Raw genomic sequence first — 27257 nt, 5'->3', positions numbered from 1 at the left:
ATGGATCGTTGGACACAGAAGACTCCAAGCTTTCGGAAGATTTTCCAATTAATAATCTATATTTTTCGACATTTATATGAAATTCCAAAGCCACGTGTCTGTACTTTTTGGGTTGACACGCTTTTCACTTAACAATAAAAAAAACCTATCACGCGCACTTGTAACACCGAGTATTCCAACAAAGATATTTTCATATGATAAGGATGATTATGGTTGGCGTCAAAGTGATCTACATGTTCGATTATAACCCCACATAATTGCTATTCATAAAGGGCAGGCGATATGTGCAATAGGATAACCTTTATAAACACGCGCAGAGAAATTCTTGCATGGGTTATCTTCTTGCTATACTACTTTCGATTACCGTTTTCGGTACTTTTTTTATTGCACGTGGCTACAAACCACATACCTCTTTTTGAATCGTCTATTCAACTCTTTCAACCCCACCTTTCGGACACGTAACAATATAGTCAATTCTCATGCCTTGAAATTAAATAAATGTGCAACTACGCAAGATGTAACTATACTCGCCTCAACTTGCTTTGATGCGGAATAGCAGATTATAACAATGTGTTTCGGCAAAGTAGCAATGTAACAGTTCAAATGAAAGTACATATCTCGCTCATTACAGTTTCATGTCAATCGCTATTTCGAATCCTGCCGCTTGCCCGTGTCGCGCCTCGAAAGAAATCAGCTGTGTATTTCATGCAATGCCTACTGTCTCGATATCTTCTGTGTGTATCATCAATGTATTTTCTTACTTTTGTAAGATCTCGGTTGTCTTTCTGATCTCTCCAGATACGGTTCGTATCGTGTGCGCGCGTAACTTATATTTTTTAGTTCATTAATCATCATCCCGATTCGCTCACTCCTTTCCTCTATCACTAATTCGCGGATGCCACGCTTCAATGATCCAGTATCTATCGCTATCTCTCTGAACACTATGAGTATCTTTTGTTAACGGTAGTATGTACAGCTGACAGGACAAAAATTGAGTTTACGGATAGCTTAGTTATTTATTCATAATCAGGCTCATTTACAATATAGTAGCTCTACATATTGTTGGTATGAGATACTAAAATACTAAGGAATTACAAAGTACATTCAGTACCGCTCGCTGTAGGATAAGATAACCTGTGCGGGAGCCTGATGTAAAGAATGAAAGTAAGTGAGAATATTGTATAAAAAATAAAAATAAAAAAAAACAACTAAATGCAAAATTAGAACTATTGGAACTAGAAATGAAGTAGTTCAATATTTTTCAAAAATATTTGCATCTCAAAGTTGACTTTGTAAAAAATTTAAAAAATATAAATTGTAGAGCATCTGAGAGATGCTACTGTCGCCTATAAAAGATTTGATATTTTCAGGTAAATATCAATGATACAGGTTCATTTATTTAATTGACATTTATTTTTCCGTTGCATAATTTCGGCGTACATATTTCTTGTGCGAGATTTTTTCAACTTTTCAATTCCACAATGACGACGGTATGTTACCAACAATTTGCACGCGATAGTTGTTGGTTATGAAGAACTTCTTTTACCGGCGTGGTCAGTTATTTGGTTGATAATACGTGAAACTGCTAATACCCTCAAACCCGCCTATACCCGCCGAACTGTTACGAAAAATAACCCAGGGGTGTGAGTCTTTATTAAGATGTACCCACGTTCTGAGAGGTTAGAAGAACAAAAAAAGGTGATTTGTGGCAAATACTGTAAGTTTCTAGTACTCCGTGGTCTCTAGGCTTCATGACTGTAATACACTTCAAAATCAGTGCTGGCAGATAGCAAAAAACACGTTGACGCAAATACTGCATTTTTTCGTGCAGGGCTCCGTTTCGCTTGTCGCTGAAATAAAATCCAGCCTTGAGTCTCGATAATCTGACACTTGAGTACTCGACTTCGGATATTCGAGTATTTCCAAGTATTTCGAGTTTCACAGTTCTCGTTCTTAGGTATTGGGATATCGGTGGCTTCGCTCACGCGACACGTGCGTGAAACTACTGCGTGCAGTCTGGTGGAGCCGCGGAAAACATGAAAAAATTCTTGCGTAATAAACTGAAGAAATTACGTTTGTTGTGCTAATTTAAAAATAAGTATTCTCTCCGGTACCGATGATAGTAGCTAGATAAATTCCTCGCAAAATGGATTGCGACGACAGACTGTTCTTAGCGGTAAGATATGATGTTCTCCTGTCCCCACCTTCGTAGGTATGATACTCGAGATATACTTCAAAAGCTGATTGTCGCATAGATGATTCTTTATAGAGGTTCAATCACTATGAAAAAATACCACATCTATATGGAAAAAAAACCAAACACTCGGAACACCTAGAACTGATTTTTTTAAACAATATTTTTTATATCACAATTTCGCACCACTTCCGTTCTTCATAACCTACAAATAACGCCTTTCGGTACTTGGTATGTAATCAGTTCGTATACTTACTGTTATCATTTTTTGTTTTCTTTTTTTTCCCCTATTCAGGATAAATTTGTGGACACTGACAACAACGACGACGACGATGATGATGATCATAATGATGATGATGATGATGATAATTACGAAGAAATCGAACGAGATCTAGAGGACAAACTATACGCTGCTGTGTTTCATTCCAACGATTTATCATCATCTATGAGCAAAGACATTCCAGCATATAGCCGTGTCACTTCTTTGACAGATGGGATCACATTGTGGAAAAGTAGTTCTCATGATAGTGACAATTCTGCAAAGACGAAAAAGACCTCATGTACGACATCATATGAACCAACAAACTCCGGAGAAAAACGTAACACCAGTTCTGGAGATTCCTGTGAAATTGGGTCTGATAAATGTGTCCAAACCAGAAACCGTTGTGAATCTATTTCATCTAAAAAGAATAGTGAATTGAGTTCAAGAGATGAATCCAGAGTCGGCACTCTCACTGTTGATCATATAAAGTTCAAGAATTTAAACCCGACCATTCAAAGTGATAAAGCTAAGCCCTATACTGACTTTGATGACAATGAATTGGTGACTAATAAGCACCGCAAAGGAATTAGCGCTGCTGATTTGTACGGAAGTGATGAAACAATTTCTGTATTTGGCGACAAGAACACCACAGACAAGGAGAAAAAATCGCTTCAATCAAAGGTTGCGAAAAAATCAAAAGCTTCTCCTAAAAAAACTCCCTACTGTAACGAATCAGGTGCCAAAGGTTCATCTACCAAGTTGTGGAAGCAAAGCGATAGCGTCGACAAAGCCGATACTTGGGGTATTTCTTCTTTGCACTGATTTCTAGATAAACAATTAAAAAGATTTTTCCATAAATAGTAATCTAAAATTCCTGCATGCTTCGATAATTAATAAATTAGCTTATTCTGTACCTTTAGCTTTGTTAAAATTGAACTGCAATTAACTCAACCAAATTTTTTGACAGCTACCATCCAATTTCCTGATGTAGCAGCAAATGCGTTACCCAAAGACGCAGTTGAATCATCGAATGTCAAAGCTGAAGACGAGGTAGAAAAGACAGAATCCGCAGAAACTCAGCCTCAATATAATTTAAGTTGTACTGCAGAGGAAGATTCACATAGACCAGCAAGTATACCCCCTGAAGAAGAGGTTGGGAATGATGCTAAGATGGAGCATGAAGCTTCATGCTCCTCCTCGAGAGATTGCTCATCAAATGCACCCTCCACTAGTATTGCAGGCAAGGATAAGCCAATAACGGATGGACATCTTGACGAAGCTCAGAATGTAGGAAATGAATGGTGTAGCGTGATAACAATTGACGATTCAGAGGATTCGATTTGCGAAGTTCCTGTCCCACCAAAACCTCAGCCACCTACAATTCATTTAGATGATTCCAATAGCTCAACATCATCTAGTAGTGACAGTAGCTCGAATAAAATGTCAAGAAAAAAACAGAAAAAATACCACAAGAATGCTGTGTCTAAATCCATTACCAGTAATCAGAGTGCAGGATGCACAGAATCGACTGAAGCTAGAAAGGAGGTATCTATAGCACAAAAAGAAACTGAGAAGAGCAGAAACAGCTGTTACTCAGATTGGTCTTCGTCTGATAGTGATGACAGCATGACCGAAAGTGAGGAAGAACACTGGGGCATTATTGCTGGGAGTCAAATGAACAAAGATCAACCTGCTCATATTTTTAGTGATGATACAAGAATGTCTCCGATTGTTGAAGAGTCGCCTATCCAGCAAGGAAGCAGTAGCCATCCTATTCTCGCTCACAGAGATGGAAACAATACAGACATATCTGACGAGCAGGAAAGACAAGATGGGAATTATTTAGACGAATTATTATCACAATATTTAGAAACTAGCAAGAAAATAGGTACAGTCGTGTCGACATCAGTCAACTCCGCTACTCCGGAAAAGGAATCTGGTGGTGTAAGAGAATTGTCATCACTGAGGGGACAAACGTTATCCACACCTAATGAGAAGTATAAAAATTCAGAGATTAGTCAGGATCTAATTAGTGATGATTTGCTAATAATTAATGTAGCAGAACACGAAATGACTCAAATATTATCTAGTCCTGTAGCAAGTCGAGAATCACAAACATCGGCAGGAACACCCGAGAGTAGAAAGAGACCTATAATGGATAGTGGAAAAAAATTTAAACACCAAAATTCTCCCAAAAAAGCTAGAAACTCTGACGAACCTGTCGAGTCAACTTCTTCCTCTACCAAGTCTCCGAAAGAGAACAAGGAGAATAGAAAAAAACAGAGAAACTGTGCTGGTGATTATTTTTTCATACCTATGAATCCAGAGATGACCGATTATTACAAGTCAGACGCGTCTAAGAACTTTAACATTGATGATATTAGAAAACAAATGCCGAGTAAGTGAGGGTGAATTTATTTTAATATAGTAACCAACCTCTCAAATTCAAATGTTTCGAAGCACCATATGCTCCTACTATCAATTAGGTTTCATTGAAAATTGCTGTAAAGTGCAGCACTAAATTGTTTTATAGATTGTATGGGAAAAGTGTAATAATATTTGTCACATCAAATTTATATGAACAGAAGACCCCCGATATTGGGCCATTTCGGATGAGGACTTGCTTAACTACCGGCAACGAGGCTCGAGATATTGGACGCGAATGAAATGCAGGAACTGTAACGGCAGTGATCACAACACTAGCGAGTGCACATCAAAAAGAAAACTCCCGTGCTGTCACATGTGTGGTATTTCAGGCCACAGAGAACCGAGATGTCCGCACAAAATGTGTCTTGGTGTATGTCATTATTAGAATTTAGTTATTCATATAGTTTTCCGAGAATATCTCAATCCTCAAAATCAGATCTTCAGTGGTCGAGTAAACATAGCAGTAACACACTTTATGCTTTCAGTGTGGCAAGAAACAACTGACGTACATGCAAATCTGCAACGAATGCAAAAAAGCTTGGTGCAACGGTTGTCGGTCCTACGGACATTTGGAAGATAAATGCCCGGACCATTGGCGACGATATCATCTGACAGTAAGCTTTCATTATCCTACTTTTCGAAGTTAGCATCTTCTAGTAGATTGAACAGTAAAAGAATTTGTATCTCAGCAAGAGTCTAATTGATTATTTCATTTGCAGACAAGCATGAGAAATGTGATAACAAACCTGAGCGCTACGGATGTGATGAAACCTTCACACCAACTCAGCTGTTGCAATTGTGCTAAGCGTGGTCATGATTCTGCAACATGTAAAAATTACCGTTGGTCACGACACTTTCCTACTCCATCATATGTAACCAATTACAGTATAGGACCTGCTTACGCGGACCATGTTATTTTCGAGGATACAAGTTCTAATTTCAGTACTGAAAACCCGACTAAACCAGTTCAAGAACCCGCAGATATTGAAGTACGCGTTTGCAACACAGACTTGCCAAGGAGTCAGAAAAAACGGAAAGAAGATAAAGTGCCTCAAGGAAATTTAAGGACCGATATTGTTGATGAACGTATTGACGAGTCAAGAAAACAGTCAAAAGATCAGAGCAAATCCAATGTAGAGAAGTCTCATAAAAGTACCGAACTTTTGCTGATGAATTCGAAATCCACGCATGAAGTGGAAACACTCCTGAGGCTCGAATCTGAACTTTTAAATGGTAGTTTTATACATGCATCAGATTTGAGTGAATCTGTAGAGTCATTATCTACTGATCAGTGCAAGAATTTGGTAGAATCAGATTTAAGTCGTCAATTTTTGCACAATTTAGTTACCCAATTCCCTGTAAAACTGGTAGTTGAACGTTTCCGAAGAAAAGAAGTTGTCATGACCATTACTGGAATGGAGAAACTTCGTGGTGCGTTAAAACATATTATTATGGATTGGTTGAGTTGGCCAGTTGACGAAAGAAGCAGATTTGTAAACCTAAATTTACCAAAGACCAAGAAAGCTCTGATAGATTTATTATCGTGCAAGTTAAACGAATTGGAACAAGATCTAGGTGATCCAATTGAAATATTCAGAAATGTAAAATCATTGAAAGATCGATTACAAAGTATGCAACGGCAATTACCAACAGGGAGAACAGTTATCTCGTCGAAACGTGTGAACGTAGTCTCGGAATTGGCGAAGTCACAGTGCAAGCTTAATATGATTTTGCTTGGACAATCTAAAACACAAAAACATGAAAAGAGTTGCAAATATTTGAGGCAAGCTCTATGCAATATGCAAAGGATCACTAGTACAAATTATGTAAGCGCTCACAATAGTGACAGTATGCAACAAATTGATAACCAAAATCATGTAGAGCCCTCAGTGTATCTTAATATTGTCCATCATTACAATAAAATATTTGCAGCATACACACCACCTAACATTTTAGATTTGCTCAATCAATATAAGCAAAAACAGATGAATGATCAAGCAAGAGTAAAGAAGAGAAAACCGAAAAATAAGAGAAAAAAATCGCGAAATAAAACAAAGGTACCAGATTACAGAAGTTACATTATGTCACTTAACAGAGTAAACCAAAACCATGATATTAATTCCACAACGTCGGCTGGCTCCAACGTTTCATTCACTGCAAGTGATCAAATCTTACCAAAAGGTATAAACAGTAGCAGAGAGGGTACATGCACCACTGTTAACAGAAACGTCAGTCGCAACATTGAAGCTCAGTTGCAAGCCTCGAGTATGGATGTTAGTAACCCTAATCGCGATCTTGAGCGCAACTTACCAAAACCTCTGCCTATGTTGACAAACCATTGGAACAATGTAGAGCAAAATTATTATAATCTGAAATACAATTTTGACAATATTTCGGCTGAAAAAAAACAAGGAAGAAGTACAAGATTTCAGGAAAATGTCCAGCATGCCGATTCCGTAGACAATGATGTTCGCAGTTTGCAGAACCGCATTGAAAATAATTTTAGGAGAAAATCGAAGAGAATTTATCAAAACGATACTTTGCAAGGAAGTTTATCATCGGGGGCAACAGCAAACGGGTTTTCAGATATTCCTAAAGTTGGATATCAGGGAAACTTGTCCGAAAAAAACAGATCGCAAGAGAGCTATACTCTGCGTAAAAATTCTATACAGGATAATTTTATATGTGACAGGCAACCTGAAACATCTGAAGACGGTCTTATAAACAATACTCACGATTTCCCAAATATTGCGTATAACAGAAGAGGTAGACCCGACGCACACGCAACTTCAAGTCCTGCTATTTATAACCATGCGTTACACGCAGCTATTAATGAAAGTCCTGGTATTGCTGTTGAAACTGAAAAACATAGAGTTAATAAGAAAGACAGAAAGGAGAAACCTAGTCCTGACGGAAGTTTGCCTTTGTACTTGCAGAAACGTGCTGCAAAAAAAGTGGAGAAATATGTAAACTCAGAACACCCCTGCATTGCCCAAAAAGCCAGAGAGCTGCAGCACAAACTTGGCCAGAAATCTCTCACATTGCACTGTACATTAGACTTTGAAAGATTAATCAAACGTCAATTAGAAAAAACCGACCACTTATTGTCAAAGAGATATTAGTAACTGCTGCTAATCACGAGCACAATTCCCTTTTTTTTTTTGTTTTTGCACAAAGTAATTTTTTTTTAATTTATTTTTTTTTTTTTTTTTTTTTTACTAAGTAATCGCACTGTCAATTTTTCATACTGTTATAAGTGGATTACACAAACGAATGTGTTATTTTATTTACTCCGTATGTAGGAAAATGTGCAATTAGGGATAAGATGTTTTTTTTTTGTTTATCACTTTTGTACATGAGAAATGTATAAGAAAGTTCTGTGACTGGAACTTTAGCAGTTTTACGTTACAAATTATATTTCGTATACAATTACTGTTGACAAGATGATCACTAGTTCGTATGGGATTACTTTATTCGCCTTTTCACGACAAAACTTGTTAAAACACTGTTAAAAAAATATGTATAAATACATAAAGTCGTGTACGCAATAAAAATCAACAAACTATTTTAATTTGTAATACGTCCTCGTCAATCTGTGTACATTATTGATTACCTTCATAACCATACCATTCTTACCGACAGAGTAAATGAGATGAGTAACATCAAGAAAAAAAGAGTTCAAAGCACGTGTTTCCGCGAGTATGGTTTGTTCTGGCTTTGATTCGCACCGCATTCACACGCTAACCGATGGAACTAACCTCACAGTAGTGACTAAAGCCCAGTTTTGTCGTGCGAATAATTAAACAACAGGAAATGGAAGCGTCAGCGAAAGATACGGAGGGTAAACATCTTAACGAAATCGTCACAATAGTCGACATTAGCCGTCCGAAATGGAGACGTAAACACGACGACGTGAGATCATTGAGGTTAAACAAAAGGGGTAAATACCCAGGCAAGGCGCCAGTGGCCAAGGAGAAGCTAGAAAAGCACAGCAGAGGGCCGGGGATAAATTTGACATCGAATCGCAGTGGAATTCGTACTAAGGTTCACAGGGATCGTTGGGAAAAAAAGGAACGTGCCATAGAATACTCAACCGAACAGGCTGCACGTACGGAATTGCTTCTGACCGAGGCGCAAGGGTTTCTGGAACCCGATGCTGGGGAAACCACAACTCAGTATACGCAGGGTCAGATTGCAGAGAATGTCGATATTACAAGCGCCACTAAACAATTCAATATTAATCTGGACTTCGGTTCTTATCGCCTTCGATACACACGGAACGGTAGACATCTGATTCTTGGAGGAAAACTAGGTCATGTAGCAGCTTTCGATTGGGTAACTAAAACTCTGGCATGCGAGATGAATGTCATGGAGTCCGTGCACGATGTCGCGTGGCTCCATATTGAAACAATGTTTGCTGTCGCCCAAAAACAGTGGGTTCACATTTATGATAACCAGGGAATTGAAATTCACTGTTTAAAAAATATGAACAAGGTTACACGGCTCGAGTTTCTTCCTTACCATTTTCTTCTGGCAAGCGCCTCTGAAGAGGGATATCTTGCTTGGCTTGACGTATCCATTGGAAAAATGATATCGCGCTATAATACAAAACTTGGAAATTTGTCGGTAAGTCTGAACGTAAGGAAGAACAAATTTGAATAGATCAATATTTGACATAATTATGAATTTCCATTTCAGGTAATGACGCAAAATCCTAGCAATGCTATTTTGTGCGTTGGACATGCAAAAGGCGTGGTCTCTATGTGGTCTCCAAATACAAGGGAGCCTGTGGCCAAAATGTTGTGTCACAAGCAAGCCATTGCGGCTTGTGCAGTTCACCCTCACGGCACTTATATGGCAACTAGCTGCCCAGATCGTAGTTTAAGAATTTGGGATGTACGCAAGTTATCAGGCCCTCTGCATACTCTGGTGTTACGCTCTGCAGCTCAGGAGTTGTCCTACAGCCAGAAAGGGTTGTTATCTGTTGCATCCGGCAATATAGTGGAAGTTTACAAGTAATTATAAGAACGAATTAATAAACCGAGTTGTAGATAGAATGTTCTACTGTATAGTAACAATGTCATGTCTATTTTAGAGACTGGGTTGAAAATGGAAAACCATATTTGCGCCATAAGAGTTCTTGGGGAATCACAGGGCAACAATTTTGCCCCTATGAAGATGTGTTGGGCATCGCAACAGCCAAAGGATTTCAATCTCTACTTGTTCCTGGGAGTGCCGAAGCCAATTTTGATGCTCTTGAGAGTAATCCATTCCAGACAAAGAGCCAACGCCGCGAGGCTGAAGTGAAAGCACTTCTGGACAAAATTCAACCTGAATTGATCACCCTTGAGCCATCCGCAGTTGCTGAGGTTGATCTTCCTACTATGAGAGACCAGTTCGAAGCAAAGAAGAAACTTCTGGTAGGCAAAAAGAAAAAAGTTTTAGAATACATATAAACTAAAATTCAGTAGATCATTGCTTTACATTCATCAGATTGTATTGATTTATATACGGATTTTTTCAGCACTTGAAACCGAAAAAGATTAACTTTGAGCCACGGAAGACAAAGGCTAAAGGAAAGGGTGGAACAGCCAAGATTGTCAAAACTAAGAAGATACTGAAAGATCTAAGTCGGCAGGTATGCGTAATTTTCATGGTTTTACAATTTGCTATTATCATTTTTATCGCTGTTATTCATAAGATCAATTTAAGACTTGCTAAATGAGGCTAATCAGTAGAGTATTTTATGTACCTTGCATGTGCCAATCAAAGCGTGGTTACTTATCTTCCAATAATGTTCAAGAGGATGATAAATTATGATTTCGGTAATCAGTAAGGATAAATTTAATTTATAGTAACTTATACACGTTACTCATAATTATAATGGATTCACTTCCGTAACGGATAAATATCGAAAATTGATTTAAAAAAGTCCAGCATATACGCGTACCATTAATAATTTACTCACTCTCCTTCCCCTTAGGAGACAATCAAGACGATGCACGAAGATCGAGCAGTTAGGTGCACAGCAAATAAGCTATTGCCAGGAAAAAGCCATGGAGTTCTGGACAGGTTTTTACCTAAAACAATGCAGAATACTAATTAATATGTATACGTTATGTATAGGTTGTTTATTCATATAGTCATTTTTTGACAGTACCTTATTTTATGAATGCCAACAGACCATGAACCACCCTACAAATCCAATCATTCGATATTTAGTGATTTTAGTTTCTATGTTATGATATCAAGTAAATTTTTATTTTATCATAGAAACACAATGGTTTTTGATCTGGGATGAATACCAGGCAAGAGCAATATTGTCATTGCATCAATTCAATAACCCGGTAGTTTAAGACGATCTTACCGATATTCCGGCACAGCCATTACACGAAATGTTCTCTTGGGAGAATTTTTTTTATGCTTCATATCTTGTACACATAAATTGGTTCTTAACAAGTCATATAGTGCTATCAATCATATTGTTTTTGTTTGCGTATCTTTCTTTAATCAATTAACAAATCTGTCGGCACTGAAGGTGTACATAAGTCTAACAAAAAACGACCCATTCCCTGTTTCATGAAATATGAATTAACTCTTCTAGATAGTGTAGATGTTGATATGTTTGGATTTCGCAACGAACTGTTCAATAGTCTTAACAACGATTCCATTATTTTGTTATTTTATACTCTATTCCAAATCACCGGGCGTTACTTTTTCAGTAAATAAATGTTTCTTGACCAGAGTTGGAAACTATAAACTCGGGATAGCTAGAACCGATAACGCGCAAATAATGAGAATTTCGACGACTCACATAATTCTGAGATTTCGTATGATTCAAGTTACTGCTGTGCATATTTTCAATCAATATATGGTTAGCATATCCTGTAAAGAATTTGCAATTTATCAGACTCAATTAAAAATTGATAAGATTGTTTACTTCCGGTGATTCATACTTCGCTGCCAAATCTCATCTTATCAGATTAATGTGTTATCAGTAGAAGTGTTACTGAAAGCATATGCTATCCAAGTATTCGTTAATAATTTGAACCAAGAGCATGAAACCGGAGTGGGCAAAATAATATGCAGACCTAACAAGTTAATAAGTAACACTGGACAAGTAAAAAAAATTCTTATAACGTTGACTGGCTTTATATAAGTACTTAAAGTCAGAGTGATAACGTCTATTTAAAGAACCAAAGTGCAAACAATGGTCGACAAACATGGTACGTATGCTTATTGTCTCATTGTATAGAAACGTGAGTCACGTCACAGACTGCTTTGAATTCTCGTGTCAAAAATGTCTTGTACCTGTAGAGAGTTTTGTGTGAGTTACCAAAAAAGGATTATGCCAAACCGAACGATCCACAACTGTTTTCAAATTTTTCAACAAGCAACTTCTGCGATAGTTTTGAGCACTGTGCTTGTAACTCAAAAACTTCTTTAATTTCTATTGTAAAATGTAAGCAGTACCGTCTCTATCGACACTTTCCCATTCCAGGTAAGAGATCAATATAGATCACTACCAATATAATATGTATACTTCGTTATTGAGATAAGCGGTTGATAAGATTATTTGAATGTCACAACACATTGTCAAAATGGCTTAGTACCAAAACTATTGAAATGAATTTGTGAACTGGATAAATGTTTGAACTATAAAAGGCCTATTATTGATTTAAGTATGTAAATTACCAATTTTAGGTGATAGGATGCAGTTCGATCCAAAATATCGAGGACCTCTAAAGGGCAGATCATGTACAGATTGCTTTTGCTTGATTATCTTCTTAGCATTTGTGGTAGGATGGGCGGTAATTGGATATTACGGTACGCAATTTTGAATACGAGTATACTACAAGGAACCAGTACATCTTTTTTACATCACCCTGATCATATATGTTTAAAGACAGCTTTGAAACACACTGATAAAATTCCTTATAATTTCAGCTTATACTTATGGAGATATAGATACGTTAGTATACCCAACTGATAGTGAAGGAAGGATATGCGGTAGGCATACAGATGTCGAGGACAGACCATATTTGGTATTTTTTGATCTGACAAAATGTGTAGCGGTCACGTCTGTGACCCAAGGATGCGATACGCCGCAGGTATGCGTGCCGAAGTGTCCGACAGATAATTTTGTGTGGCAGTTGAATTCGTCAATTTTGGCAAATAACTTGACCGCATTAAGAACCGCAATGATATGCAAGATTGAAATTGATGTGGATACAGCGACGGCAGACCAACTTGCTACCTACGTTTCAAACGACGTGTGTGCTCAGTGGTATCTGACCAGTACTTCTGTAACTGGTCGTTGTATTCCAAACGGAATTCCCGAACTGTTTGTCAATTATACAATGACTGTAGCTGACCTAGAAGAAGCATCCACATATATCGAGTTACTGGTTCAGGTCGAAATAATTGTACTAAATATCTACGACGATATCATAGCAACTGGGTGCGAAAATATATACTTGTTTACTTAACATGAATTGTTAATAGTTCTGAAAATTTGAGATTTAACCTTTAAAGGGCTGCCTGACTCTTTTAGAAGTCAGCAGATAACTCGGAAACACCACCGGACGTGTTGACTATTTATGTACATGAATCGTACCTCTAAAAAATATCGAATTTCAAGGGAAAAATTCCGACCCTGTAAAGGTTGACTTTCATTACATACTTTGTCATTTATAGATGGACCATTGCATCGATCCTTGGTATCAGTGCCGCCATAAGTCTGATCTACATAATATTACTGCGCTGGTTGGCCACTCCGGTTATTTTCCTATCAATCGTCGGGCTCTGCTTGCTACTTGGATATAGCACTTACCAATTTTACGAACTATATACAGCCGAAGAGTCTACTTTTTGGTTGGTTCTTACAATAATCTGTGGCATAATCTTAGCTATAGTTCTGCTGATAGCAATCTGTCTGCGCAACAGAATACGACTAGCTTGTAAACTGATTGGAGAAGCTAGCAAGTGAGTCACAAACTGGATATACATTAGGCTGATTCAAAAAAAAACGGCTAATTTTTTTTTTTTCAAAATCCTCACATAAAAACTTCCGAGAAGGTGTGAAAAGACGCCTGTAAAAAGCAGAGCCCTTAATATTATTATTAAGAGGTCGCGCATCGGGAATTTCTATTTCCCGTTTAAATAACACAGGAATAAATTTTTTTAAATTTTGCAATTTCGTATTTTTGCAACGGCTTATTGAATTAGCGGACCAAAGCACATTTTTGTAGGAAATTTGACGCTCTACAAAAAAAGTCCTTACAAAGTTTTCGATAGTCACACTCCTTCAAAAGTTATTCGAGGTCAAAGTTGAACTTACAAAAAAATTCAATGATTTTTCTTTTTCGATGATACTATGAATCTTTTCTCATTATTTTGTTATAAAGATATATTTAATAAATATATCTTACTCTAATTGGGCTTTTTCAATCATTAATTTCCCCATCGAGTCAATATAAAGTTACCTTACAAAAATGCGATGTTAAATGATAAACATGTTATGATGGAGAATCCATAACTGATGCACTTGACTATTTAAAAATGTAATTGTTCCGAAATCTATCCTCTTTATAACAAAATAATGAGAAAAGATTCATAGTATCATCGAAAAAAAAAAAACATCGAATTTTTTTGTAAGTTCAACTTTGACCTCGAATAACTTTTGAAGGAGTGTGACTATCGAAAACTTTGTAGAGCGTCAAATTTCCTACAAAAATATGCTTTGATCCGCTAATTCAATAAGCCGTTGCAAAAATACGAAATTGCAAAATTTAAAAAAATTTATTCCTGTGTTATTTAAACGGGAAATAGAAATTTCCGATGCGCGACCTCTTAATAATAATATTAAGGGCTCTGCTTTTTACAGGCGTCTTTTCACACCTTCTCGGAAGTTTCTATGTGAGGATTTTGAAAAAAAAAAATTAGCCGTTTTTTTTTAATCAGCCTAATATACATGTATCTAATATGTCTGGTTATATTGTTAATTTCAGGCAGTAACATCGTTTCTCTATCCTATTTTACAGAGCAGTATCCAGCACTACTTCAACACTAATCTTCCCGGTTGTTCCGTGGGTGGTAGAAATTCTATTGGTAGTATACGCGATACTCGCCGCCATATACTTGGTATCGATAAAAGTACAGACCTACTCTGTGAAACTTGGCGGCAACTGTTCTTGTCCTGAAGATCTCGGTTATACTAACGGTACGACTTGTGACCAGACAAAGTTCAACAGCAGTTGCACAGAAAATGGTGATTACTGTATATCTGGCGGATGTTACTTGAACACCACGAGCAGACCATGGTTCTCAAATTACTTGCACGCCTACAACGTCGTTGCAGTATTATGGTTGGTTTTCTTTGCCACAGCCTTTGGAGAAATGGCATTGGCTGGAACTTTTGCTACCTGGTACTGGACCTTCAAAAAGTCCAAAGTACCTTTTTTCACACTAACCAGCAGCTGCTGGCGAACACTCAGGTATCGTAACACTCCTGAATGTATGGGCCAGCCTGATATGTATAGAGATGAATTACTTTATACAGTGCTTCATCTTTCCTTTACAAATTTCAGATATCACCTGGGCACCTTGGCAGTTGGATCTCTAATCATAACAATTTGCCGGTTGATAAGATGGGTGTTGGAATGGATCGATGTAAAGCTGAAGCAATACGACAATGAAGTTGTAAGATTCCTTGTAAAATGCATGAAATGTTGCTTCTGGTTGCTGGAGAAGTTCCTTAAGTTCATCAATAGAAATGCGTACATAATGTGTGCAGTACATGGAAAAGGTTTTTGCGCCTCAGCAAAAAGCGCCTTCAATCTACTTATGAGAAATATTTTGCGAGTCTTCGTCCTTGACAAGGTATGCATGTATTATAATGTGTATTAAATTTGTCGATTTTCCACTATTTCACCAATTGGTGTACTAATCACTCCACTTTGACGACAGATTACAGATTTGCTGCTTCTGATAGGAAAGGTATTAGTCACTGGTGGTATGGCTTGGGGAACCTGGTGGTACACGAAAAATTATTTGGTTGTCACTTATTGGTACGTCCCAGTGGTTCTGGTTGGCGTAGGAACCTACTTAGTAGCGTCGGTATTCTTTAGTGTATATTCTACAGCAGTTGACACTCTGTTTCTCTGCTTCCTTGAGGACTGCGAACGCAATGACGGAACACCTGAAAAGCCTTACTACATGAACAAAGGTCTGCTGAAGATTTTACGTAAATAATAGATCACAATTTCTGTACTTTTAATTGAAAAACAACAAGTCCCAAATTGGAGGAGAACAATTTTCATTATTGCTGTCCCCTATTTATTAAATTTGAAAAAAAAAAAACGCGTTCCTGCGAATTATTGCGATTTAGCTTTTAAAATCCAACTGACTTATTATAAGTACGTGTATAAGCCATATGTGTATACATAAACAGTGTTACGATGTCAGAGATACAATTTTATAGTGAGAAAAAAAATACGAATTGCATTAGTGATAATTTATAATGTGCTGTAAATAAAAAATTACCTACCTTCCAATTGTTGTCTGCAGTCAGTCACACAGAGAATTTCAACTATTGACTGCACTACCCCGTAGCGGTTTTTGAATGTATTAATAACAGACGCACCTGAGCTGACCACATTTTATTAACCAGATTAAAATGCCATTAAATAAATATTAGGCTACTGCCTTAAAAAAAAAGTTCACGCCTCTACGCGTTAATATTTCTGAACATTTGAGGAACGGCTAATTCGATTATAATAAGACTCAAGTTTATATAATTGTATATAATAAATAATAATCATTGTTAAATTTTTGCCAACAACAAAAATAGCGCATCTCTTGATCACGTTGGATTGCTAGATAAATGGAATAGGCGTGTTATAAATACTGATAGCAAGAATACAGTTTTCGAAATAACAGTTTCTATATAGTATATAGCATATATTCAGAATAATTATGACGCAGAAGCATATGGATAACCGCGAGCTAAAAATTATGAATCTACTTAGCTGTTTAAAAAAGCGTTATCATCCGCATGTAATTAATTCTGGAAAAGAGTACGCGTGAATTCGATATAATCAAGAGCCCCCGTAATTGGCCGCTCCGTCTTTGGATCGATATAAGATTTCATACGGGCGACACAGTAATCTGCCATTTCTTTTGTGAGGTTCTGTAATAAAATATAACGAAGATATATTAGTTCATCGTTAAATAGTTGATTAAAAAAATCAATACACGCAACGTTAATTTACATACCGCATAAAGTTCCTCTTTTGTAACGTATGGCCGATCAGCTGCGGTGATAGCTCTGAAAGCGTTCTCTATCTCTTCTGAGCTTTGAACGTTTTCTGTTTCCTTGCTGATCATGAACGCCATGTATTCCTGCAAGGATACATAACCATCCCTGTTTGGGTCGACGATGTCTGCAAAATTCAAAATGGGAACATTACGATACAGCGCAGTCTTCATTATGCCAGTGTTTCAAGAAATAATTGACAGTTAACGAAATCAATGTCAAATGTGGCAAATGGAGTGAATTTACTAGGTAAACTCACCGAGAATATTTTCAAATTCAGGATCTGGTTGACCTTCTTCGACCATAGGTAAATCGTAGCCGAGAGCTCTGAGACAGGACTTAAACTCTTGCTGATTGAGCCGTCCACTTTTATCTTTATCAAAGTGTTTGAACATCATTGAGAATTCCTTAAGAGCATCCTCGGATACTCCCGATTGATTGCGGGCTTGAATCTGTTGCTCCAAATTGTGCTGCATACGCATTCCCAATTGATCCAACTGATCCCATTGCTGTGCAAGGCCTACAGTACTGTGTTCTGTGTATCGGTTATCAAGAATCAGATGTTCCTCTAATATTGCACCAAGGTCTTCTATCTTTTTCAGGTCTTGTCTTCGGGCCCTCACTTCTTGAGCCTTGCGCTGTAATTGCAATTTGAATGGTTAATTGATTTGTTTCATTCTCCAAACCATGAATACAACGGTAAAGTACATTTCAATTATAATTATAACACAATAGGGTACATCCGTCTTACCTTGGTGGCTTCCAGCTGTTGCTCCAGTGATCCTGAGCCCTCCATCATCGATGTTCTGTAGAAGAAAAAGGAAATAATTCTCCATTGTAAGAAATCAAGTGGATTTAAACCAATAAAAAATAGTAACAAGCACGAATTATTTCTGAAAAATTACCTGGTCTCAGCTAACCACTGATGGAAAGCATTGGCATGCTTTGCAAACTCTTTTCTGAGCTTGTCGTTTTCTTCCTGACGTTGGGCTTCCTTGGCCAGTTCAACATCGCGCTCTTTGATTATTTTCTGTAAGTTGCGCCATGTATCTTCAAGGGCTTCCATAGTGAACCAGGTGTAGGGATTTGGACCAACGTTGAAACTCTTTATTTGCCTGTCAAGAGCAGCTAAAGCCTGGAAGTCAGCTTCGGCAGACGAAAGGCTAGCTTGAAATTGTGCATGAGCCTCACGAAGGGCGCGAATTTCTTCAATGCTGTTGCAACGTACAGGATCAGTGAGATCTTCCTCAGCATTTTCGAACCAGGAATTGAAGGCTGATGCCTTCTTGGCGAACGTGAGATAGAGCTCTTCTATCTGACGGAATTGATCCTGCATGCGCAGAAGGCGTTGTTTCCTGGCGTCTGAATCAGCAAGAAGTTTTTGCCACCTGGCGATGACATCGGCGTGACGTTTTTGAATGCTCGGTGTTTGTTCATGGGCGGAGTCCACAAGCCTATCCTTGAGGGTAGCTATATTCTGGATTCCCTCATGTTCAAAGGCGTGCAGCCCTGCATCAAAGGTTTCCTGTTTGGTTAGCAAAGTTTGTACAGTTGATAAATCCCTACCAAACTCCTCGGAACGCACGTGTGTTTCCTTGTCTGCGATCCATGATTCTACAACATCAGCCTTCCACATAAATTGTAGGTATGCAGAATTATCATTCAATCGCGCCTTTCGTCTGGCTGCCAGGGCCGACAGCTGATCAAGTTTGTTGCGGAGCTGAGAGCACCTCTGGCTGATTGAATCGGCTCGGTGATTACCAGCGTCGACCAGTGCTGCTCCTGCGTCACAAATATCTTTGCAGCGTTCTCCGTGTGCTGCAAAATCGGTCTCGAATGCGTCATGTTTCTTCAGCAATCCCTGAACAGCAGCCATTGTGTCGCCATAATCTTCCACAGAGAGGAGCTGTTGTTTCTCCGTAATCCAAGCCTCCTCTTCCTCGACCTTGGCAAGGAATTGTTGATAGGTGAGTGACTCGTCAAGCTTTTGACCCCTGGTCGCAGCCAATTGCTTCAACTCTGCCCAAGCTTGATTGAGAAGTTTCAGACGCTGCTCTATTTCAGGAACTCCCAAGTTTGACACGTCCATCAGCTTTTCTCCAGCTTCTTGAACAGCCTGAATAGCTGGTTCGTGGCTGCCAAGTTCTGCTTCCAGACGCTTGTGCTTTTTCTTTAGATTTTGCACGCCAGTCAAGTCACGACCATAATCATCCGAACCAACGAGTAATTTCTTTTCTTTAATCCATGATTCTTCGTCAGCAATGTCGCGGAAGAATTGATGCAGAGTGTTGGCTTCGTTGAGTCTGGCTTGCCTGTGTGCGGCTAGATTTCTTATACGCTCGTAGCGTTCATTTATGCTCTGACGTTTCTCCTGAATACCAGCAGCGTCAAACTGTCCGCTCTCAATCAAGGAATCGGCCTGACCGTTCATGTCCTTTATTCTCTCTTCGTGAGCTTGAATATCTGCTTCTACCAACTGATGTTTCTTCATAAGATTTTGCACGGATGCTAGATCTTTGCCAGCATCTTCGGAGGTCAGTAAACTTTCAACTTCTCCAAGCCAGAAGTCTAGATCTTTCACTGCGGCAATGTACGTCCTCTGTTTATTGGCCTCTTTTAGTTTCAAAGACTTCTCAGTCGTCTTTTGGGTCAGATACTCCCACTGATCTGCTATCGAAGCAAGTCTAGCCTGTACAGCATCTTCAGAACCGGCGCACTGATGTTTGTCTATCAGGTTAGTGCCCATGGCCAAAACGGATTGAATTCTGTCGGCATTGGCGGCAAGCTCAGCTTCAAACGCTTGATGCTTTTGGTGTTTGGATTGAATATTAGCAGGATCTTTGTAATTCTCCTCAGTAGCAAGTTGAAGCTTTTCAGCGATCCAATTTTCCATCTCGTCGGCATCCCTGGAGAATTGTTGCAAGGTCTGAGATTCACCCAATTTAGATCTTTTTTCAATAAGCGCGTCTTTCAAATGCTTCCAGCGATCCAAAACCTGGCGACGTCTTTCGTCAATTGGCTTAGCGGCATAATGCTCCGCAGCTATTAATTGATCGGCAAGTGTTTGCAAGGCCGCGATTTTTTCTTCGTGAGCATTGATAGCCTTGTCAAAGTCTTCATGTTTTTTAATCAGCGCTTCAACGTTATCACCGCTGTCTACAGCATCCGCGCTACCTAAGAAGGCCTCCCTGGCGCTCATCCAATTTTCAGCTTGCTCACAATCTCGGCAGAAAAGTTGGAGCTCCAAATTTTGATCAAGCTGCATGCGGCGCTGGATCCACGCTTTCTCAAGTTCTTGACGAGCTTCTGCCATTGCTTCCAGTTTTTCCTGAATTTCCACACTAGCATAGTGACTCGACTGCAATAGTTGCTGCCCAAAGAGTTCAAACGCTTGGAAGGTACCAGCACGAGCGTCGATTTCAGTGCGATGTTCCTAAAAAAATTTTCCATATTATTCACAACCACAACAAATTTGAAAGATCGATCGCAGCTTCAACACGCGATTGCACCAGAAGCATGTGGGCAGCCAAATTCATTACATAAAACGATTAAGCAAAAAATTAATAAGCACCACTCTCAATCTCAAAGAGCTAACAAACTACATACTCTGTTGCACTGGATTTTTTAAGATAAAATTCTTTTTCACATAGTATTATTATACTCTGACAATATATGGGACATTTAAAATTCCCGAAAGAGAAAAAAAACTTTACAAATGTTACACTCATCATTTGCTTGGCTGAGAAACAGCGAAATTTGTCTATTACTTGAAGAATATTGTTACTTTACGCAGCTGTGGTAGCACTGTTACAATTAAAAATTTCTCAGCAATGACTTGTGGTGTCAATACACGTACGAGTAGGTATACATTGTACGTGATTGAGACAAGATTAGAAATGACAAGGCAAGCGTGGTTGATCTGATTTATGATACACGTATTATTGGTCTAAATTTCGTTAGTTAATATTGGACTCGGAAAACATGTTACAAAATTATTTCCATGCTTAAACGCTTGGATACCTCTGGAAGGATGCCGTAACGCGCATCTATCTCTGCCCTGTGGCTCTACAATTTGAATCATTTATGAATAACGAATATATTATAACATCTAGACTATCAAAAGCTGTCAATGTCAATTACATACCTGATGACGTTCCAGCAGTGCTTCGGCTCCTGTCACGTCACCGGCGAGTTCCTCAGATGCCACTAGTCCCATCATGGAGTTTATCCAAGCCATCAAATCTCGATAGTCACTTAAGAATCTCTGCAAATCATAAGAGTCCAATAGTTTCTCCTTCCTGCTATTGGCTTTTGCTGTCAGCTGTGTCCATTCCTCGTTGATCTCTTTCTGTTTGGCGTAAGTTTGTTCCGCGGTATCAGGATGCGATTGCATCAATCGATTGGCTATTTCGTCAAGCTGCCTTATTTTATCACCAAGAGCAGCTAGGTCTCGTTCAAGACCCTCGTGTTTTCGTTGGAGAGCTTGAACGCTGCGAAGATCCTTCCCAAGGTCGTCGTTGTTCAAAGCAGCATCCTTCTCACGAATCCAATCTTTCGTTTCGTCAACATCACGGTGGAATCGTTGAACTTCGTGAGCAGAGCCCAACTGACTGGCTCTCTCCGCAGTCAGGGTTTGAAGGCTGGTCCACTTTTCGTTCAAATCTTGTATTTGAGTCTGAATTTTGAGAGCAGCTTCGGTTTGCCCAAGACTCATCAGTTGAACGGCGATTTCATTCATTTCAGCCAATCGGACTTCGTTTGCCTTCAGATCTGCTTGGAAGTCGTCGAACTTCTTTTGCATTACTTCAACTTGCTCCAAGTCTTCACCAACATCTTGAACCTGGGCATGGTTTTCCTTCGCTTTGATCCAAGTGGCTAATTCCGCTGCTTCTCTGACAAGCACGTACGCTTTGGCAGTTTCGTTCAGTTTATTCTGACGCTCGTGAGCCAAGTACAATAAGTCGTCATACTGAGCTTGAATTTGAGCCTGCCTAGCCGCAATTGAACTCTGTTCTCTGGCAAGATTTTGCTGAGAGGCACTCAGACTGGCCTCTGGCTCGACCCGTTTGACGTAAGCAGCCGGGACAAAGCCTTGCCTGTCATTCACCTCGACTTTCCACCAATCTTTATTGTTCGAATTGAGAAGCGTTAGAGTATCGCCTTTCTTCATAGAGACTTCCCTTGGTGATTTTTCTGCATAATCGTAAAGAGCGACTACGCATTCTTTGCCGGCTATGTCTATAGTCGGTGTCTCTTGCTGTCGGCATGCAGCCGCCTGCTCTCTCAAGGCGCCGATAGTGCTAGCAAAAGCCTCCAAATCACTGACAAGGGCTTCATGCTTTTTGAGCAAAGCTTCTGAGCTGTCTTCATCTTTTCCATAATCGGTGTTCAAAACGATCGGACGTTTCTCTTTCATCCATGATTCCGCCTCGTTTGCATCGGCAAAGTACTGATGTGCTTGCAGGGAATCGTCTAAATCCGTTTTGCGTTGACGAGCCTTTTCTTTTAATTGCCCCCAGTGATCGTCGAGAGCTGCCAGCCTCTGGCTAATTTCTTCAGCTGCAAAATGCCCATCATTGCGCATTTTTGCTCCTGATTGGCAAACAGCAGCTACTCTTGGCTCGTGATTATTTACTTCCGCCAAGACAGCCTGATGTTTTTTCTGCAAATTTTGCACACCAATGAGATCTCGACCGCGGTTAGTGCTTGCTGCGACAGGCTCTTTCTCCCTGATCCACGCTTCCTCATCCTCAATGTCTCGGAATAACTGCTGCACTTGAAGGGAGTCAAGAAGTCGCTGTTTCCTAATGCTCATCGGTCTTTGCAGTGCTGCGTATCGGCCCACAAGTTGATCTTGCTTTGCCTTAATATTATCCGCGTCGAAATGTCCTGAACTAACAAATTGTTGCGCAGCTTGAGCAATGCCTTCAATACGATCAGCATGGGAAGCAACGTCAGCTTCAAGCAGCGCGTGTTTCTTCTGGAGATTTTGCACGCTTGTTAAATCCTTGCCGTAATCTTCGGACATAAGCTGGCCCTCAACTTCAGACAGCCACAGCTCAACATCTTCAACGGTTCGATTGAATTGCTGCTGCTGTGCAGCCTCTTGCAATTTAGATCCCTTTTTGTCAGTCGCCTGAACAAGACTGTCCCAAAGACCAGTGATTTCGTCAAGACGTGCACGAATGCGATCACTGGCATAATGTTCTTCGTCGATCAGTTTTTGCCCTGTGCTGAGAATTTCCTCCATGCGCGTATTGTTTGCATTCAACTCCTGCTCGAAATTCTGATGTTTCTGTACTTTGCCGTTCAAATTTGTTGGGTCTAGGTAGCTGTCGTCAGTGGCGAATTTGAGTTTTTCATTCACCCAACCCTTGGTTTCGTCGCAATCTCTCTCAAACTGTTGAAGCGTGTAAGCATCAGCCAAACGCTGTCTTCTTTGAGCAGATTTATCAAGAAGGGCACCTCGCCGCTCGAGCAAGAGCTGCCGACGTTGGAATACATCTTCAGCCGCGTAATGATCACCCTCGATAAGCTTACGGGCAAAGTCATCTAGCACTTTGATTTTTTCATCTTGAGCAGCCAGGGACTTGTTAAAGTCGTCATGTTTTTTGATTAGAGCTTCTACACTGTCCAGGGAATCTCCAAGGTCTTCGTTAGCCAGGAATGCTTCCTGCTTTGCCATCCAGGCGTCAGCCTGCTCTGTGTCCCGATAAAATAGCTGCAAGTCCATGCATTGCTCGTACAGAATGCGACGTTTTTCCCAAAGATCTAACAGGGACTTCTTATCCTCAGCAAGAGACTCCAACTTCCTGGCTACCTCATCTGCTGCATAATGTTTCCTATCAAGAAGTTGCTGACCGGCACGAGCTGTCGAGTCAAAACTGTCCTTCCGTGCGTCAATTTCTCCTTTGTGTTCTTGATGTCGCTCCAGCAGCGCCTCTGCTCCTGCAACGTCTTTGGCAAGCTCGTCTGCAGATATAATGGCTCGCATATCGTTCATCCATGAAACAAGATCCCTGTAGTCGGTCAAGAATCGATGAAGGTAGTAGGACTCGTCCAACTTGGATCTTCGTTCCTTTGCCTTGGCTGTCAAGCTTTCCCAAAGCTGCAATATTTCTGCATGCTTTGATTGGATCTGCTGGGAATGATCGGCCTGGTGAATAGCAGCCAGGCGATCTGCTTCGGCACCAAGAGTGGCCACCTTGTCTTCCAGAGCAGCTAGATCACGTTCTATTCCCTCATGCTTGCGCTGAAGTGTCTGAACGCTGGCCAAATCGCGGCCAAAATCATCAGACGACAGAACGACGTCCTTCTCCGCAATCCAGGCCATAGTTTCGTCAGCATCTCGGTTAAATCTCTGTATCTCATGGGCGCCAAACAATTTTTCCTGCCTGAGAATAGCGAGCTGCTTCAACCTCTGCCAAGATTCATTTAGCTCTTCTTTTCTACGGAGAATAGTGTCGCGCTCAGGATGCCCATCCAGTAGAAGCTTGTCAGCGAGTTCATTAACCTCTGTTACTCTGTACTCTTGGCTAGCCATATCTTTCTGAAACTCGTCAAATTTCCTCTGAAGAACCTCGACATGCTCTAAGTCATGCCCAAACTCGTCTGTAGTGACAAAAGCCTCCTTATCGTGGATCCAGAACATGACCTCGTCGCAATGACGAAGAAACTGCACCAGAACAAGAGCTTGTTGAAGTTTTAATCCCTTGTCGGCCAAACGAGAAAGGAGCAGCTCCCAAAGACGATGCAGTTCCTCTAATAATACAAAAATTACAGTTAAGTATGAAGAAATGAACGAAGGGTACTTGTTACATTTGGGAAAGAAATAACACAGTTAACTATTAATCTACGCTTACCAAGCCTCTTGCGAATAACGTCAGAGGAGAAATGATGCTGAGCTATCATCTCTGAGCCTGTGTTGTCGAGCAATACGATGGCGTTTGAATGAGCGGCTACCTCAGCTTCGAACGCCTGATGTTTCTGAATCTTAGCTTGAAGATTCGTCGGGTCTTTGTAACTCTCGTCGGAAGCGGCCTGGAGCTTCTCGTAAATCCATCCCTCAAGTTCGTCCGCATCTCGCTTAAAATACTGGAGAAAAAAATGCACAACGTACCCGTTAGTGTAAGATTTCAATCAAGAATCGAATAACCAGTTTCATTTATTTCAGCGATTAATTGAAAATAAATTTAAGACGAAAATACACGATTGATCCGACCGATTTCCGTCTGTCAAAACGCACGATACACACCCGCATACACGTACACGAGCACCAAAGGGCATACCTGAAAGCGACGGGAGTCCTCAAGTTTGTCCCGCTTCAAACGAGCCTCGGATTTAAAATTAGCGTAACGTCCAAGGACCTGATCCCTGCGCTCCTGTATGTCGGCAGGATTTTCAAGGATCTTAATCTCCTTGGGTGTTATTTGATCCATGATTGAGACTTTGTACACAGTAGTTATCCGCCAAAATGGCCGCGGGGTGTGGCAGCGGGCCGAATAGTGTTCGGAATATCGAACGGACTGTCAGCCCCGTTGTTTTTTTGGTTAATTATCGTTTCCCGCACCAACCCTAAAATCTAATTTTCAAACGGTCACTTTACGGCTCACAATGTGCACTCTAAACGGTACAAAACAACACACCTTTGCTCAGAATGACTTCACCTAAATTCTCGTTCGGCACATTCGTCGTCGTTGATTCCACGTTCGATACTATACGCGAGTGCGGAAGATCGACGGGTGTTCAGTAAGTGGGGTAATCGCCGGGTGTTCCATAACTCCGCGTTGCGCTGTCTGCTCGGTGATTTCTGTTGGAGCGTGGGTTCTAATTGGCTTGCGAATCGGCTATTATCCAGTTAAAAACCTGCGCGAGATATCCAACTGAATTATGTTACAGCCCACATGGAATAACGGGTCAATAGGCTCCGTATAAATAGCAATTGCGTCATACTGCACATAAGATTAACTGTACACATATATACACTGTTTCCCGCTAGTTGTAATGAAGCTTGAGCCCGTAATGTTTAATCTCTCTCACATTTACTTGTTGTTAGTATTGTGAGCTTGGTGAGCTTTAAATAGTCGCTATCACGATGATTCAATATTATAAAATGCACATAGATCGTATGTTGTATACAATGTATACTTACACAGCCGCTCTCCGATAAGGTTTCACAATGTTTTTGCCTCGAATTTTCTATTTTCGCAAAAATATAAATAATATTATAATGAAATATTATTTTTGGTTGAAATATACTTAGTAATTTCTGGATATCTTATTATGATACAGTATTCATTTATTAAATTTCACCTACAAACAACGAATCACAGAACGTTACATTATAGTTCCTTAACACGTAAATCAATTTATCCATACTTAATTATATATTACAAGTAAATATAATCTTATTACAGTAAAATCTTAACTTTCTAAAATATCATCATCATATCATCATCATTTTTATCATCATCACTGTCACCATAATCATCAGCATCAGCATCATAGTGTAGTCAAATGTTTATGTTATAATGTAAATTTACTTTCCCTGAAAATAAGAGATTTGAAAAATTTGTATTATTTAATTTTAGTGTCCATTCATTGTTTATAAGTATGTGTTATTATGTATAGTTGTATAATAGGTACTTGCTTCTGTTTGTTGTACTGTAATTTCCACGGTATATAAGTAGTAGTAAATTTCTATTTGTTTATTTATTTCATTGTTTTTCAATTTTCTCTACAGGCACGAAACACTGAAAATTGAGAAAGGAGCAAATATTTGTAAACGACCGTATAATTTATATAAGATGAGTAACAAATGGCAAATTAAGTACCAAAAACAAATCTATGTAAAAACGACACATTAAATCTTGCTATATTTTACTATTTTTGTCAGAAGGCAACGCGTCAATTTTTTCTACATTTTTTTTCTTTCATTGAAGGCAATCATTTTTGTATCATCTGTCACAGTTTTGTATATCTGAGTCCCGATGCACAGAAAGTGTACAATATCAATACGCAACACCACATGAGAGAATAGGTGTAGTATGTACGACCAG

The 27257-nt window shown here is 39.5% G+C and overlaps 4 protein-coding genes and 1 long non-coding RNA gene across 19 annotated transcripts; 3 read left to right on the top strand and 2 right to left on the bottom strand.

Moving 5' to 3' along the window:
* The first annotated feature begins 1629 nt into the window (after window positions 1-1629).
* LOC124217626 (Zinc finger CCHC-type containing 7) lies at window positions 1630-8462 on the top strand. Of its 5 annotated transcripts, XM_046623507.2 has the most exons (7): window positions 1630-1698; window positions 2490-3258; window positions 3424-4453; window positions 4547-4854; window positions 5042-5253; window positions 5369-5497; window positions 5603-8462. In XM_046623507.2, the coding sequence occupies exons 1-7, from the start codon at window positions 1660-1662 to the stop codon at window positions 8003-8005; spliced, it is 4890 nt and encodes a 1629-aa protein (XP_046479463.1). In that variant the 5' UTR covers window positions 1630-1659; the 3' UTR covers window positions 8006-8462. The 5 variants fall into 5 exon arrangements, with proteins under 5 accessions (XP_046479463.1, XP_046479461.1, XP_046479465.1 ...); XM_046623505.2 differs by having other exon boundaries at window positions 3424-4854; XM_046623509.2 differs by having other exon boundaries at window positions 1673-1717; window positions 3424-4854.
* A 90-nt stretch (window positions 8463-8552) lies between these two features.
* On the top strand, window positions 8553-11042 carry LOC124217628 (WD repeat-containing protein 46). Its single transcript, XM_046623513.2, has 5 exons — window positions 8553-9509; window positions 9582-9898; window positions 9979-10303; window positions 10408-10521; window positions 10867-11042. Exons 1-5 carry the CDS (start codon window positions 8697-8699, stop codon window positions 10987-10989), a joined length of 1692 nt encoding a protein of 563 aa, XP_046479469.1. The 5' UTR covers window positions 8553-8696; the 3' UTR covers window positions 10990-11042.
* On the bottom strand, window positions 9191-13697 carry LOC124217629 (uncharacterized). 6 transcript variants are annotated; one of them, XR_011176999.1, is made up of 5 exons: window positions 13567-13697; window positions 13411-13502; window positions 11044-13258; window positions 10834-10963; window positions 9191-10300 (listed from the first exon to the last, which is right to left on the bottom strand). It is a non-coding gene; the product is annotated as an uncharacterized lncRNA (long non-coding RNA). The 6 variants fall into 6 exon arrangements; XR_011177001.1 differs by lacking the exon at window positions 13411-13502 and having other exon boundaries at window positions 11044-11078; window positions 11251-13258; window positions 13567-13684; XR_011176998.1 differs by lacking the exon at window positions 13411-13502 and having other exon boundaries at window positions 11044-11768; window positions 11840-13258; window positions 13567-13684.
* On the top strand, window positions 11977-16909 carry LOC124217627 (Choline transporter-like 2). Of its 3 annotated transcripts, XM_046623510.2 has the most exons (8): window positions 12045-12109; window positions 12201-12384; window positions 12588-12710; window positions 12831-13344; window positions 13581-13868; window positions 14927-15379; window positions 15473-15764; window positions 15852-16909. In XM_046623510.2, the coding sequence occupies exons 1-8, from the start codon at window positions 12107-12109 to the stop codon at window positions 16134-16136; spliced, it is 2142 nt and encodes a 713-aa protein (XP_046479466.1). In that variant the 5' UTR covers window positions 12045-12106; the 3' UTR covers window positions 16137-16909. The 3 variants fall into 3 exon arrangements, with proteins under 3 accessions (XP_046479467.1, XP_046479466.1, XP_068991732.1); XM_046623511.2 differs by lacking the exon at window positions 12201-12384 and having other exon boundaries at window positions 11977-12109; XM_069135631.1 differs by lacking the exon at window positions 12045-12109 and having other exon boundaries at window positions 12255-12384.
* On the bottom strand, window positions 16529-25969 carry alpha-Spec (alpha spectrin). 4 transcript variants are annotated; one of them, XM_046623501.2, is made up of 10 exons: window positions 25845-25969; window positions 25488-25780; window positions 25062-25293; window positions 21344-24960; window positions 21220-21264; window positions 18105-20632; window positions 17951-18005; window positions 17459-17837; window positions 17160-17326; window positions 16529-17073 (listed from the first exon to the last, which is right to left on the bottom strand). In XM_046623501.2, exons 2-10 carry the CDS (start codon window positions 25635-25637, stop codon window positions 16945-16947), a joined length of 7302 nt encoding a protein of 2433 aa, XP_046479457.1. In that variant the 5' UTR covers window positions 25638-25780; window positions 25845-25969; the 3' UTR covers window positions 16529-16944. The 4 variants fall into 4 exon arrangements, with proteins under 4 accessions (XP_046479457.1, XP_046479460.1, XP_046479456.1 ...); XM_046623504.2 differs by lacking the exon at window positions 25488-25780 and having other exon boundaries at window positions 25845-25931; XM_046623500.2 differs by having other exon boundaries at window positions 25488-25919.
* Between the last annotated feature and the right edge of the window lie 1288 nt (window positions 25970-27257).

The sequence above is a fragment of the Neodiprion pinetum genome, chromosome 4 (genome assembly GCF_021155775.2).
Source record: "Neodiprion pinetum isolate iyNeoPine1 chromosome 4, iyNeoPine1.2, whole genome shotgun sequence".
Taxonomy (NCBI): Eukaryota; Metazoa; Arthropoda; class Insecta; order Hymenoptera; family Diprionidae; genus Neodiprion; species Neodiprion pinetum.
This window is presented reverse-complemented; position numbering and strand designations above follow the sequence as displayed.

Coding starts and splice junctions, on each gene's coding strand:
- LOC124217626 (XM_046623505.2), top strand. CDS start 1,660: ATGTACCCACGTTCTGAGAGGTTAGAAGAACAAAAAAAG. Junction 1,699..2,489: donor GGTTAGAAGAACAAAAAAAG/GTGATTTGTGGC, acceptor TCCCCTATTCAG/GATAAATTTGTGGACACTGA. Junction 4,855..5,041: donor TATTAGAAAACAAATGCCGA/GTAAGTGAGGGT, acceptor TTATATGAACAG/AAGACCCCCGATATTGGGCC.
- LOC124217628 (XM_046623513.2), top strand. CDS start 8,697: ATGGAAGCGTCAGCGAAAGATACGGAGGGTAAACATCTTAACGAAATC. Junction 10,304..10,407: donor AAGCAAAGAAGAAACTTCTG/GTAGGCAAAAAG, acceptor GGATTTTTTCAG/CACTTGAAACCGAAAAAGAT. Junction 10,522..10,866: donor TGAAAGATCTAAGTCGGCAG/GTATGCGTAATT, acceptor CCTTCCCCTTAG/GAGACAATCAAGACGATGCA.
- LOC124217627 (XM_046623510.2), top strand. Junction 13,869..14,926: donor CTGATTGGAGAAGCTAGCAA/GTGAGTCACAAA, acceptor CCTATTTTACAG/AGCAGTATCCAGCACTACTT. Junction 15,765..15,851: donor GAGTCTTCGTCCTTGACAAG/GTATGCATGTAT, acceptor CTTTGACGACAG/ATTACAGATTTGCTGCTTCT.
- alpha-Spec (XM_046623501.2), bottom strand. CDS start 25,637: ATGGATCAAATAACACCCAAGGAGATTAAGATCCTTGAAAATCCTGCC. Junction 24,961..25,061: donor CGTTATTCGCAAGAGGCTTG/GTAAGCGTAGAT, acceptor TTGTATTATTAG/AGGAACTGCATCGTCTTTGG. Junction 18,006..18,104: donor CAGTGGTTAGCTGAGACCAG/GTAATTTTTCAG, acceptor TTTCTTCTACAG/AACATCGATGATGGAGGGCT.